The 14,757-nt window shown below is 36.2% G+C and overlaps 1 protein-coding gene across 1 annotated transcript in view; it reads left to right on the top strand.

The window, feature by feature from the left end:
* Nucleotides 1-13,095, top strand: part of RAB2A (RAB2A, member RAS oncogene family) — an 83,748-nt gene extending 70,653 nt beyond the window's left edge. The window contains exons 7-8 of the mRNA XM_039868870.1: nt 8,578-8,646; nt 10,677-13,095. Coding sequence (XP_039724804.1) covers nt 8,578-8,646; nt 10,677-10,772 — 165 coding nt within the window. The 3' untranslated portion in view covers nt 10,773-13,095. The remainder of the gene's footprint in view (nt 1-8,577; nt 8,647-10,676) is intronic.
* Nucleotides 13,096-14,757: the final 1,662 nt, after the last annotated feature.

The following is a 14,757-nucleotide window of genomic DNA, read 5'->3' as shown; positions in this document are numbered from 1 at the left end:
CAAAATAAAAATCCTCAACTTGGAAGACTAGTCCCTGTGTTTGCCAGCCTCCCACATCGTGCTGTCCATATTAAACTAAGAGCCATCAGCTGACAGGTGCGCTGTACCCCCGCCACAGAAAGAGTGATCTCTGCACTTGAAATGCTCTTCCTTTCTTCCTGACCCTTCAAAGATAAGAGTCAAGTCTAATGCCTCCTCTTGGAATGCCATGACACACCCTCCCTGTCCCCCTCCAACCACCAGCCGCCACACACATGCACACAGTCACAATTTATGTGTTCTTTCCTCTGCGTATATTCTTGTATCATCCTGGGCATGAATTTATCTCGGCAGTCTGTCATGACATTCCTTTTCTCATATCAGCTCACCATAAGGGCAGAATTTCTTGAAAAGAGACTATCTTTTCATCTCTGCGTCTGCAGCAGCACAGTCCTTACCCCTCTCCCCACCACCGTAGTAGATAACAAATGTTTGTTATTTAATTACTTTTAACCTTGCTTCTCTTCCTTCAGTCTTTAATCAGGTTATGCTCTAGTCCCACTTGTTAACATGTAAGTCGAATTCTGTCCTAAACCTTTTTGCCCTAAGCATTCTAAAAACCTATGAGATTTGCGGAAACTCAGCTGAAAGCTCCTCCTTTGATCAGGAGCTTCCTTCAGTAGCTGCCCGGGGTCTTCGTGGTTTAAAAGCAGTTTTTTTTAGACCTAGGAATAACTGTAGCAAAGATTATGACAGGCTAGAGGAAGTACCCCTGCCCAAAAGCCCCATGCCACTTTTTGAAGATTTCAGAATACTCCAGAAGGAATTATTTACTTCTGTAATTCCTTCTCTGTTTTCTCTATTTGTTTACCCTCTAAGTTAAAATTTCATTTCCTCAGAGTTGTACATTACCAAAATTTACAGTAATATATTCCTTCTAGGACCTAAAGGTGAGTGTAGTATGAAAACAGTTAAGTTGGCCATCTCCCAAACAATTGTCACTTGGTCAGATATTCTTTACAACCTCTTAGTCATTTGATGGGTTCCTTTTTTCCCAATATTTATTAGTTTTACTTAAAAATTAAGTATTTTGAGCAAATTTATGTGAAATTTATGTGCAACCAGAAAAATATATAAACATCAAAAATTTTTAAGGCACAGGTATCTTAAATTGTTAAAAATCAGGGCTGGAAATTCCTGGCTTGGCTGTTAAAAGTACTAAAGAAAGAAAGAGCCAAGTTGAAAATACAGCCAGCTAACCTAAGACCAATCACAGAAACTTGCCATCTAAACAGGCAGGATAGGTGGGCTTCTGTGTTGGAGGGGAAGACGCATGACTTTATAAGACTTTAGTTAATAAGACCAATTTGAAGTCCCCTTGCTGGAACTTGAGTCCCAACCAGCTACTTAAAAATCTACAGATTTCATTTGCATTGAGAGGACATCTTAACTTGCCTTGGGCCGTGTCGTAAGTGATGCAATGAATGGAGTTGTGGACAAAGACCAAAGGCTTTGTTGTCTCCCTAACCCTGTTCTCAGTGGTGAGGGTGTCACATGAGTTTACACTGGAAATCTGATCTGACCTTTCCAGGCTGCTGCCGGCCTGGAGGAGAGCTTAGTTTAATGAACATTTACTGCTCTCTCCCACAAACTGGGCAACTTTGCTGACTAGCATCAGCTTCTCTACCCCTTATTTAGCCATCACCCTAGGGAACTTCGGGGATGATCCAAACCAGACTAACTTAGAAAGTGACACTCATTTTCTCTGCTTTTAAACCAGAGTAGCCAAACACTACCGTAGAAGAGAAGACCATGCTGATATGTGTGGATCACAGACTTGTACACATGTGTATTTGTCTGGAGTGCATATTCATAGGTGCACAATTCTATAGATCAGCTGCCAAGACTTTCCCACTTACACATGACATAAGCATTAGAATTCTGTGTGTCTAAAATAAACTCTTCATTTCCTCCTCGAAACCTGATTTTTCTTTATCTATCTCAATCACAGCATACCCTTCCATCTCAGTCACTTAAGCCAAATGTGGAGTCACCCTTATTAAACACCTTACCATCCTTACCTTATTTACCAAGTCCTATTGATTTCTCCAAAGTAGATCCTAGGTTTGATCTTTGCTCTCCATTGTTGTTGCCACTGTTGTAATTTGTCAGGCCTTTGTTTCTTCCCCGGATTATTGTTGTAGACTTTTTACTGGTCTCCCTGTTGCCAGCCTTATCTCCTTTAAATTCAACCTCTAAACTGTCCTTGATGTCTGTTGGGCCACCTCTAACCTCATCTCACATGCCTGCCTGTCTCCGGCTTCCAGTGAAACAGCTTAAAATTTGCCTCTGCTGAGAATGCTCTTTCCTCCCCGTAAATTTCCCAATAAATGAGTGGGAGAATATACTTACCCATCAGGCCTTTGCTCACAGGGCTTTCTCTCTTGACAGATTTGCTTTTTTTTTTTTTTTTTAACCATCAGAAGTCATCATGCCATGTTACTCCTCTAAACAGCTGTGGAGGAATTTTCCATGCTGTGTTTCAGTTTTGGATTTACATCTCTCCTGTACCATTTCTTCGAGATTAATGACATTCATATTTATCTGAGTATGCTCAGCCCTGGGTACAAACCAAGTACTTGTTAAATGCTTGTTGAGGAAAAGAACTAAATTACTAAGAAATTAAATATATCTGTGAGTTATCACTAACAGAAAATGGGAAATTATTAAATACTGGAACCCCCCAAACCTTTCTAATCTAAAGTGTTTATTTCCCCCTGTATTTCTCTGATAAAATGCTTCAAGATTTGTTCAGGCTATCTCCTTTCCTTCTTAATACGCATTCACTTGTGATGTTAGTTTTTTAAAGAGAGGGAAGGACACAAAGGATGTAAATAATCACAAATATTATATACTTCCAGAAATAATCCTAGAAATCAAAAGTCATTTCTAGCTAGAAGCTTTTTGGAGGACGTAAGAAGTCTTTTGTCCATTTCAGTTAGTAGATCAGTAGATTTAGCACTGGCCTTCATTCTTTTAATGAAACAGGAAACTATGAAAGAAAGAAAAAAGCAGAATGGTTCTGCTTTGGAATTAGGGATGCTGTGGGAAATGAGGGGAAAGAGGAGAAAACAGTTCTCCCTTCACTGGGCTCTCTCTACTTCCTGCCTCATCCCCAAGAGGTGACCCCTGCAGGATTGCCATGAAATACACTTGGAAAGCCACTGTGTTTTATGATGTAAGTATGAGTCTTCTCAAATAGAACCAGAAAATTTAAAAGTCATGGAATTTGACTGAGTTTTGTATTTAAACTGCCTCGTCTTGAATTCTAGTCTGTTGTTTCCAAGATTCTCCTATATTTGAATAATATTTGCTTCGATCTCAATATGTTTGTTTTATTCTTTAGAGCTCACTGAACACATTACATGTTGCTAATTGACTTTTTCAATGTTTAGTTTTATTTAATCAAGAATTAATTGTAATTCACTGAAGAGCATCGATCAGTGCTTCTCCCCTTTAGTCTGCAGTGTTTCAGGGCACATTCACACTTAGCACGTATACCCACTTCTGTTGTTCCCCAGATATCATTGCACTCATATGTTTATGGTGATGAAAGCTAACATACATGCATTGAGTACTTACTAGGTGCCAAGCACTGTTTTTGGTGCATTACATTCTATGAGGTAAGCCCCAGTAATCCCTTGTTTACAGTGAGGTCGAGCAATGAGTTCAAAGCAACACATCTAGTAAGAGGTGGCACTGGAGTGTGAATCTACCTGGTCTGGTTCTAGAGCTCACCTTTAGCCATTCTGCTAATCTCACAGGCATAGCTGCATCATCACACAAACATCAATTTTCTTGAAAGCAAGTAAAAATTAATTTTATTTGTATATATATTTTGAATTTCTTTTCAGAAATAACATCTATGTAAATCATTTAGCATAGTGACTGACCCATATAGTAAGTACTTATAGTAAATATTGGTAATTTGTAGCTTTAGCAAATGGACTCTTGTAATGTCCATAGCATTAATTGGCAATTAAGAAGAAAATTAAGAGAAAACTAAAGAGTCACTTATTTTACACGGTACTTTGTCTCTAGCATCTGTTCAAAATGTCTAAATAAAACCAAGATATTTTGATTTGGGTTTTTTTTTTAATTCTTACCTAACAGATGCTGTAATTTTTATCTTGCCACCAGGTGGCAGCATGTTACATAAAAATGTTACTGTTGTAAACAGTTTATTTCAGTATTTTACCTTAAAAACTATTAATAAAAATAAAATTTTATTCCATGTTCCCCTTTGCCTCTGTTCTCACTCGTCAGCTGTGAAGGCCTTCTTAGCACATTGTCCGTGGCCTAAAGTAGACTCGCCATGGCCCTGCCCTGTCCACCAGTGCGGGACATTTATTTTCGTCCAACAGGGATGTAAGCCCTTGTGTTTTGATTCTCTCCGCTAAATTGTTTATTCAGCAGCAGTAGGAACTATATCCTCCTCTTTCCTGTATCTTCCGTAGTACCGAGAGAAGTGTTGAATCTGTGGTAATGATTTAATAGGTGCCCTTGAGTAAATGATCAGTAGTATACGTAGAATACACATCAGCTTGTATGTTTGCCGAATATTTATTTGAATCATAATGCATTTATAGTTCTGTGTCGTTACATTTATTTTAATTTGTGCTATAGAAGTCCTTGAAAATTTACTTAAGTTTAGATATTCAGGACCATTTAGATAACTACTGCCAGGGGTTGAAAGATTAGTGTCTGAGGTGGAAGGCAATTAATAGCTAATGAAGGTAAAGGACTGAATGTGGCAGTTAATCAAAGTAGGGCAAAGGGGGAGAGCTAATGGTAAAATGAAGAGTCAGGCTTCTGATATTGGAGCGGAGCTCTGTGTGGGAAAGCGAGAGGCTCACCAAATCAAGTTAGTTGCAGGAAAATCTGTTTATACTTCATGATCATGGATCTACCTATATACTGTTTGTTCCCCGGGGCTGATAATGCAACCCTTTGTTATCAGTTTCTGGCAAATATTTTTTTCCTATTCTGTAATCTATTAATATTTGAATTGACTATATGTGAAATGTGGAAGATATTTGAATATGAATATATATATATATATATATATATCTCTTGTGGTTCTAACATATGTGTCACAAAACCTGCATTATTTTTAGGATGTCCCATTTTAGAAGTATTGCATTAACTAATGTAAATTTTTCTTTAAGTATGCCATCAGCTAGCTTCTTTTTTCTGATATTAAGGAAATAATTATTCCATATAGATTAATTTCCCAGGTTAAAAAATCTTACCCTGGTAAATATATCAAAACGTGTAAGAATAGTGATGAAAGGTTTCAAAAACACATTCTTTTTCTTCTGTTAAACGGCAAATACTGAGCCTCTGTCTCCTGTACAACTTGAACCGTCATCGGTAACACTTGCACACTGGACCGGAAGCTGTCTGTGCAGGTCTGCTGCTGCGGCAGCCGGCGCCGGTTCCCTTAGTGCCTCGTCCCAAATGCTGCACATGCCCCTCCCACTTCCCTCTCAAAGACACACCCCTCATACCTGCTGTCTTCCTCCTTCCCCCTCCTCAGAATTTGCTCCTATAGCCTGAAAATAGAAAAAGTAAAACTGGTTAAAATTATGTCTAAAATGGGAAGAATTTCCAGTTAAGACTGTCCTATTAAAACCTTTGTAGTATCTGTTTAGTTAACTTATTGTTGCTAATATCCTCATTTTTTTCTTGTGTTCAGAATGTTACACCTCTGCCTTGAAAAATATATGCATGGGGGTCGATTTTAGTGACTAGGGTGAAATGAGCAAATAAAATTGTAATTGTCGTAATAGATATGTTATCTCTTATCTGAGTTCTTGAGATGCTTTGCAGCGTTAGTGGAATGAAACTGTGACACCCAAGGCTCTATCATAGAAGTTTCATTTGATCTCTAATAAGCCCTAATATATTTGGTTAATGTTCATTTTATTTGGGAACTGGACAGTTTCAATCATAGCCACACAATTTTAAAACAGGTATACTAATGTCTGCATTTGTCACATAGGGTTTTAAACTCTGAGGACTCTTTAAAATTGATGACTAATTAATCACTGAATATATATATATATTCGCTATGATGTAGATGAAACAATCCATTTATGTAGTATCCTCTCTATAATATTCTCAGAAAAAAGGAAAATATTTTATTTCAGTGTCCTTAATATGTAATCAAAGAGTTAGATTATAAGTAAATGTAGCATTGTCCAAAGACTACTTCATCAGGATGATGGCAATTATGAAAGAAAATATAACCATTTGTTATATTTCAATTGTAATGATATTGCATTTTTTCAAATATAAAATTATATCTTCTTTCCATTGGGTACAACTATTCTTAAAGGTGTTTAATATATTTATTGAAGAAAATTAGTAGTGACTTGGAAAATTTTATGTAGCATAGCTTTCTTAAGACAGTTTTTAAAGTGATTCATCAACAGAGTAGCAAAAAGTCAATTTACTTACATAAATTGGCACATTTAATAATGGTTTTTACAGTATAAATGTTTATGTGAAGTTATAACTCACTTATAGAACCTTGTAGTTTTGTCTAACGGTCTGGTGAAATGTACACATGTGGGTGCCCTATAAGGGAATTCCAGCCCTGTGAATTTATGAATCTATTGACTTCAGTGTTTAGCTAGCCCGATTTCTGAGGCCATCGCTGTAATTGACATGTTATTGGAATTAAAGTTAAATTTTTCCTTATTTATCGGGATAACTTCATTTTGGAGGAGTATAAATCAGTCCATAGTTGGCTGAAAGCCAATTTCTCCTTCACTAACTCCGGCACACGTGAAAAGCACACTCACTTCCAGAGTGCCTCATGGATCTGCAGTGATTAATTCTTCTCATTATTTTGCTGCAAATTCTCATGACCCTCTCTGATGATTCGATCAGCCACTTAGAGTTTATGCATATTCATATCTCTGCGCTCCTGCCGCACTCATTCACGTCTCCTTCACTGACTGGTGTGTTCTTGGTGCAGTAATTGAGCGGCAGTAGATTGATTACTCTGGGGAGCTGTAAGGCCTTTAAAGGTGAAAACATATCAGTCCTGTTAATTAGGAAACAAAAGCTCTGGTGGCAAGTTCAGCAGTCGGATGTTTCCAGTATAGAAAAGAGGAAAGGTATGATTTGTCCCTCTCCATGAACCCGTTTACTTTTCAAATTTGGTCTGTATCTGTGATAGTAAAGAATAGATTTCTTTGTGAGTTTTCATAGAATGCTAATTAAAGAGGACCTGACAATATTAATACTATTATCTGTGATCTCTTAAATCTGATAGTTTAGAAACACCCTCTGTAGCATTGTCGAGACATGCATAAAATATTTTAATTTTTACATAAATATGGAATGGATTAATTTTATTATTTAGAGGTTTAATTTGGTTACAGTGTTCTAACTTGATTTGTTGTCAATTTAGTAGTATGCTTTATGGGAAAAGGGTGAAACTATTCAACACGGCATAGAAGTTGAGCCTGCCCTTTTTATTTCTTTATCATTAGCATTGTTTGGTTTTTCCCTCTTAAACTGTGTATTAAGTTATACATTGTCCTGGCAAAAGGGATCTTGTGTGCAACAGCGGCCTCTATAGTAACCTATTTTCAACATGGAAGTTAATTCAATTCATCTAGTTGACATATTTTTCTCATATGTGCTGGTTCTCACATTATGGTATCCCCCACGACCCCATCATAAATTTTTCTTTTGAGATAAGATTCACACACCATAAAATTTGCCCTTTTAAATAAAGGGTACAATTCAGTGGGTTTCAGTATATTCAAAAAGTTGTACAGCCATTATCACTATCTAACTCCAGAACATTTTCATCTCCCCAAATAGAAACCCCATACTCATTAGCAGTAGCTTTCCATTCCAACCCCCCACCCCCGCCTTTCTCTTGACCCCTAACGACCAATAATCTACTTTTTCTCTCTATGGATTAACCTTTTCTAACATTTCATATAAATGGAATCATACCATGTGTGGTCTTTTATATGTCTGGTGGCTTTTATTTGGCATGATATTTTCAGGGCTCATCCATATTGTAGCATTAATCAGTACTTCATCTTTCTATGGCTGAATAACATTCTGTTACATGGTTAGTCCACATTTTGGTTTTCATTCATCAGTTGACAAACATTTGTGTTGTTTCTGCTTTTTGGTTGGTGCTGCTAATAATGCTAATAACATTCACATCCAACCTCACCCAGTCCTTGGTCTAAGGAGGAAAGCCTTCATTCAGTCTTCCCCACAGTTGCGATGTTAGCTGTGGGTTTTTCTGAGATGCTGTTTTGACAAACAGGTTTAGGAAGTTCCCTTCTGGTCCTACTTTGTGGAGTGTTTTTATCATGAAAAGTTGTTGGATTTTTGTCAAAATGTTTTTTCTGCTTCTATTGAAAAGATCGTGTGGTTTTTGTTCTTTATTCTGTTGATATGTATTACATTGAATATTATGATATTTTTTAGAGCTTTTGTATAATGTTCTTTTACTTCGATGGTTTTAAATTGAACCAATTTCTCTACCTTATATTTCAGGCATTTATTAATACAGCAAAAGAAATTTATGAAAAAATCCAAGAAGGAGTCTTTGACATTAATAATGAGGTATATACATATAAATATTATTGGCTAATATTTAGAATTTTAATTACTACTTGGAGTCATAATTTTATATATTTTTTAAATTACTAAAATGGGTCTGTGGTGTTAGTTAACACATTCATTTATAATCATTTAACTGAAAATTCGTTATATGTCGTACAATAGTTAAGTGTGTAGGAGTAGAGCATCAGTTTATCTGTACAAACGGATTAAAGTAAGTGCCCCTATCCATTTATTGCAGCAATGCAAAATAATATAAATCCTCCAAAGAGAAGAAAATCCACTTTCAGCCACGCGTCCATATGGTGTCATCTGCTTTGGGGAATAATTCTCTAGTGTGTAAATGCATGTACCATGTTACTAATGCAAGATGCTCTCCCTGTTGTCTGGTATGAAAGTGGGAAAGACCCAATTTGGAAATTACCCCCAGTATAGCATACATAGCATGTTTTCAGGAAACTAAATTAATATGCAATTGGTAGCTGGCACTGGTTTGTTTTCTTGGAGGTTTTGGGGGTTTTATTTTGGTTTTTGTTTTATAAATTTTTTTTTTATTATTATTTTGAGCCAGAGTGGGTCAACATGATTAGGATAAAACATAAGTTTTGAAGCATATAATTCAGTATTTACCAAAGGTCATCATTTTGACCTGAATCCCTGCTATGCATTTATTTTCATTTCAGAATGTTTATGTGGATATAGCATATTATTTACTGTTACATAAATATTTTCGCCATTCTACATTAAGACTTTTTGCTTTCAAGAGAAAAACTCTTCCTCCTCCCCGGCTGCCATCAGGAAAGCATTCTGTTAGGAAGCCAGTGTGTGTGTGTGTCTCTTGGCCTATATATAAATGGGGCTCTTTATTATTCGCTTCAATATTCTTTGCTGAACAAAACAGTTTGCCTGAGTTTTCCAAAAAGTACTTGATCTTCTCATTTGTTTTAATTTGGAAAGTTATGGTTTCTGAATCCTATCTTCTAAGCTTATATGGCAGTAAATCTTGAGTTAGTTTAAAGGCGACACCATTCAGAGACTAATGCCATATAAATTGAACAATAATTGGGCCTCTATTTAAAAGGGCCCGTTCATTGTCCCTGTCTGGTTTCATATAGTAGCTGACTGCTTTACTGTGCTTGGTGCGGCTTTGATTGTAATGTGCTGTCAGGAGCCAACAGGCCGTGCGATTTATTTGGCCTAATGCCAGGTCTGACTCCTTGATTCCTCAAGAAGTTGCTACCAGCCCAGAGGGGGCAAAACCAATGAGCCATAGGGCATGCTTTTTATTAAAGAGGAGTCAAAAGAGCGAAAAGAAACCACATCAGCTGCTGTCAATACTGAGCTAGTGCCAGAAACCCCAAGGCTACTACTGTTGCAGAACAACTGCCAAGCACTATAAATCTGAGATTTACTGTGACGTAAAGTTTCCTTAAGAGCTTAATTTCTGAAGCTACTGTATTACTTTTCTCAAAGTGTTGTATTTTTAGGTAAAATCCACTTGAGGGAGTGAGGGTTAAGACAGAAGTGTGAGTTTGATGAATGAAAGCACTACTCTGTGTGTGGGTTCTTGGCAAGCTGCCATGTCTTTGGGGATCATAGAAATTATTGATGACACAGAACACTCATATGCCCTTAGCCTGTACAGCTGATTCAACATGGAAGAGAAATGCTGTCTAGAGAAAAGATTTTATGTTGCGTTAGAGCAGCATAGGCCTTACATATTTTTATCCTTTAAAGATGACTTGCAAGAAGTGTTTTAAACATTTTCTCCATTGTGAGAATTCCCTAAAAAGCAGCGTCGTCCAGTTTCTTTACCTACTACCTGGTATGATAAAGAATTATTTCCAGAAATACTCCCAGCGTATTGTTTCTAAAAGGAAGAGATGCCCCTAAGAGAGATCGTTTTAATTGTGCAAAAATCTGCTTATTATATATATATTTTCTGAGTTGTTTGGTAACATTGTGTCATTAAGAATGAAATGGATTATTATTGGATCCAGTGACATTTATTATCCTTTTCCCCTTTATTTCAGGCAAATGGCATTAAAATTGGCCCTCAGCATGCTGCTACTAATGCCACACATGCAGGCAATCAGGGAGGACAGCAGGCCGGAGGAGGCTGCTGTTGAGTCCGTTTTTACTGTCTCGCTGCCCAAATGGGGCCTACTCACTATTTCTTTCACCCTCTCCTCCTGCTCAGCTGAGACATGAAACTGTTCGAAATGGCTTTATGTCACAGAAGACTTTAATCTTTCAAATTCTTGTATAACTTTGAATAAATGGTTAATGTTCACTTAAAAAGACAGATTTTGGAGATTGTATTCATATCTATTTGCATTTGATTTCTAGGTCAATCGATGTGATTATTTTTGTTAACTGTTGTCTTGTGCCCTTACCTACGAACTGAATTGTATTAAACACTACAAAGTCATCTTGAGTATTTTAAATTGGTTTGTGTAGTTAGGTTTCCCAACACTTGTGGTTACCTAATGTTTAATATTAATAGAACTGTCCTCAAAAAGTTTGTCAATTTTCAAGGCTATAAGTAAGGAAAAACTGAAGGACTCTTTTAATTCTGTATTTGTTTACTTTCTGTATATATAGTTTAATAACCTGCTTGGGTGTAATTTGCCAAGCTTGAATTCATTAATGCATTTGCATAAATTCTATACTGTTTAGAGCTTAAAGCTACCGAAGCATTGTTAGGAATTGCTTGGACACTGAATTTTAAACTTTTTGACATTGTTAGCAAGCATGTTCCATCTTTTCTTGTCTCTAGTCCAAGAAAAATATGCTTAATGTACATTACTAAAAGCTATGTTATGTGTTAACCTGTTTTAATGCCAAAAGTTTGCTGTTTGTCCACAATTTCTTTAAGACCTCTTCAGAAAAGGATTTGTTCGCCTTAATGAATACTGTTGGGTAAAAACACAGTATAATGAGTGAAATGGGCAGAAGCAAGAACTCCCTACACCTAAGCGACTCCAAGAAGAATGAATGTCCACATTTAGATGGCACATTATGAGGACTTTAATTTTTCCTTAAACACAATAATGTTTTCTTTTTCTTTTATTCACATGATTTCTAAGTATATTTTTCATGCAGGACAGTTTTTCAACCTTGATGTACAGTGACTGTGTAAAATTTCCTTTCAGTGGTAACCTATAATCTTTGAAATATGGTAAGCATCTTGTCTGTTTTGAAGGAGATATGACAATAAATCTACCAGATGGAAAATCCTGTTAAAAAGTAGAAGAGCTTTAGTAATTTACTCAGTGTGGTAGTTTTATCCTTTTTTCCCCTTATTTTTCTCCCCTGGTCTATAATGAAATTGTTATAGCAGTGCAAAATAAAGTCCTATGTATAAAAGTGTTCTTTTTTTTATTATGACCACATCATTTTTTAAAAACTTTTTTATTTTAGTTCATTCACAGTTTTTACGTGTATTTAAGCATATTTTTAAGAGGGTCAGAATGTTTAACACTTAAACTTAGTAAAAATTTTGCTAAAGGGTGATAAAACTTCACAGTATTGAAATGCTTTGTTATTGATGATGTAAGCAATATTTTGCATTTAACCAGCACAAAAGCGCATTTAAACTGTAAGAAAGCTTCATGAGGAAGTGCTAAGAATGAGACTACTTTCAATTTACTCAGTGACTTCACCTTTCTACAAGTCTTCCCTGAATATTCAGCAATACTCTGATAAAGCTTTAACATTACTGTTATGGGAAGACACGTAATGCTGTCTTAGTTTTGTTTTATCTAGCTCCTGGAGGACAGAGGGAAAGGTCAGAGGAGATTGAGTTTCTTGAGTATTTTTATTATAAACTTTTTTCCCCTTAACGTGGTCATATCAAATTCATTGATCTTACCATTCACTTTCCTTAGTGACGAGTAGAAAAAGTTAAGGCAAGTAAGACTTGTTCTGCTCTATACCAAGAAGAGGATGATTCTTTGGAAATTGTTATTTTTAAACTGCTCTTAACTTTTCCAGAAGTTTAATGTGTTTCTTCTCCATGCTGTGTTGCCTAATTCTTCTATAAATCAAGTATAAGAACGTCAACTAATGGTAAAAACAACAAACCAGCACATAAATTTTAATACCCTAAGGAAAGATGGAGCTTTCAAACACAGCTCCTATACCACAGCAACCTTAACCTGCCTCTGGCTTAGGCAGCAGGGTGAGTAGTGAGTGGACTTCTCTATAGTTCATTACCACTTTCTCTACAGATCTCATCTACTTACATCAATTGACTAAGCAAATGTACTGTCAGCTTTCTACTCTGCTCATTTTATTATCCCTGTGACAAATAATGTAATATCGGCACCTGTAATTGAATCTTTAATACTGTAATTGAGTCTTTAACCTTGGATCAGTTTTTGTAGCATCATTGGACATGTTTTAAGAGCTAGAAAATCAGTCACTAAAAAATAAATACAACTTTTAATGCCTCAACATGTAACATTCCGAAGTTGTAATCTTCATAAAGATAGTGTGTTACTGTTTTTCTTCTGAATTTAAGACAACTGAATCAAGAGCAGATTTTTGAAAGAGTAGCATATAATTAGATATGCAGTTCAGCAATATATGAGAGCTGAAGTGGATCTTTATATAAAATTCGTTTTTTTATTTTAAATACCTGTTAACAGGATAGTAGTCCCTATTTAACTTCTGATAGTCAAGAGAGTAGGAATGTAAATGATACCAAAATGTGTAATCATTCAAAAAATGACATGTCTGGCTTTGGGACACATTAGTATTGGTTCACTCATAGGTAGTGAAGCCCCATCTAAGCTCAGTAATAAGATTGGCATGATAGGGTTTAACAATATGAGCTTTAAAAAATACAAGGAGATGACCCTGTTTCATAATTGGAATTTGCAATACACATAAACGAACCAGCATATCTACCTGTGTTTCTTAGAGTTTACATGTGCTTTGGCGTTCAAATGAAAATGGAACCTAGCATCTCGTTTTACATTGGTACATACTCGATGGTGGTACTTACTTTGGTTGAAATCATGATGGGAAACTTTAGAGTGCCAGTGTGTATTCAGTATTCATAAGCTTTACAAAATTATGTGGCCAACTCAAAAACTGAAGGACAAGGGACCGAAAATCTGATAGAAAAAAAAGACAATTCGCCAAAAATGGTATAAAAATGTCCCTAAAATGTATTTTTCAAATTCAAACATACTTGAAATGTAAATTAAAACTAAGATACCATTTCTCACCTGAGAGAGTGGGAGAAATTTAATAAAAGCATGACAGCACATTCTGTTGGTGAAACACTCATGTTGCTGGTGTAAGTGCAAACTAGTACTGTCTTTCTGGAGAGGACCTTGGCAATACCTAATTAAACCAAAATATACTTAAAACCTGTTGACTCGGCCATCCCACTTGCAGGGAACACCATGCCGATTCTCTCCAACAATGCAAAAGCACATGTGCACAAGCTTGCTCACTGCAGCGTTGGCTGCAATTGCAAAATAATTTAAAATGACATAAGTATCTATACATGGGAGCAACCACCTGTTCATAAACCGTGGTTCAGCCACACAGTGGAGTCCTAAACAGCTCTGTGAACTGATGTCATGATTTCCAGGATATATCAAGTTGGAAAAGCAAAGTGCGAGCATGTCTCCAGTTTACCGTTCTTCGTGTAATGCAGGCAATATAAGAAAATACACATGTATCTGCTTATTCGTGCAAAAGAAACGGGAAGAATAAACAAACTAATGAGGTGAGTTACCTACAGAGAGTGGATTGATACAGAGTGGAAAATAAGGAAGATTGGAAATGGAGTATTTGGGACGAGAAATACCTCTCCCTGTGTACATTTTTGTTCAGTTCTGACTCATAACTATAGTAACGTTACACATACTCCAGAAATAATTAAAATCAACCACAGTGTGCAGGGAACTCAAAATATTAATGAATGAACCTACCTATATTACAAATGAGTGACATTACCACACTGGAAGCGGGTAGGAAAGAAAACCAGCAACTTTTTAAAAACAGGATTTTGAGTATATGTATACTGTAAGGTTAAAGACAGTGATCTGTACACAAGTATACTCTAGTAAAAAGGTATGGGTTAGCAATTCTAAA

Source organism: Pteropus medius, unplaced genomic scaffold (genome assembly GCF_902729225.1).
Source record: "Pteropus medius unplaced genomic scaffold, Ma_sr-lr_union100, whole genome shotgun sequence".
In the NCBI taxonomy this organism is placed as follows: domain Eukaryota; kingdom Metazoa; phylum Chordata; class Mammalia; order Chiroptera; family Pteropodidae; genus Pteropus; species Pteropus medius.
The sequence above is the reverse complement of the archived record's forward strand: the minus strand, read 5'-3'. Positions and strand labels throughout refer to the sequence as shown.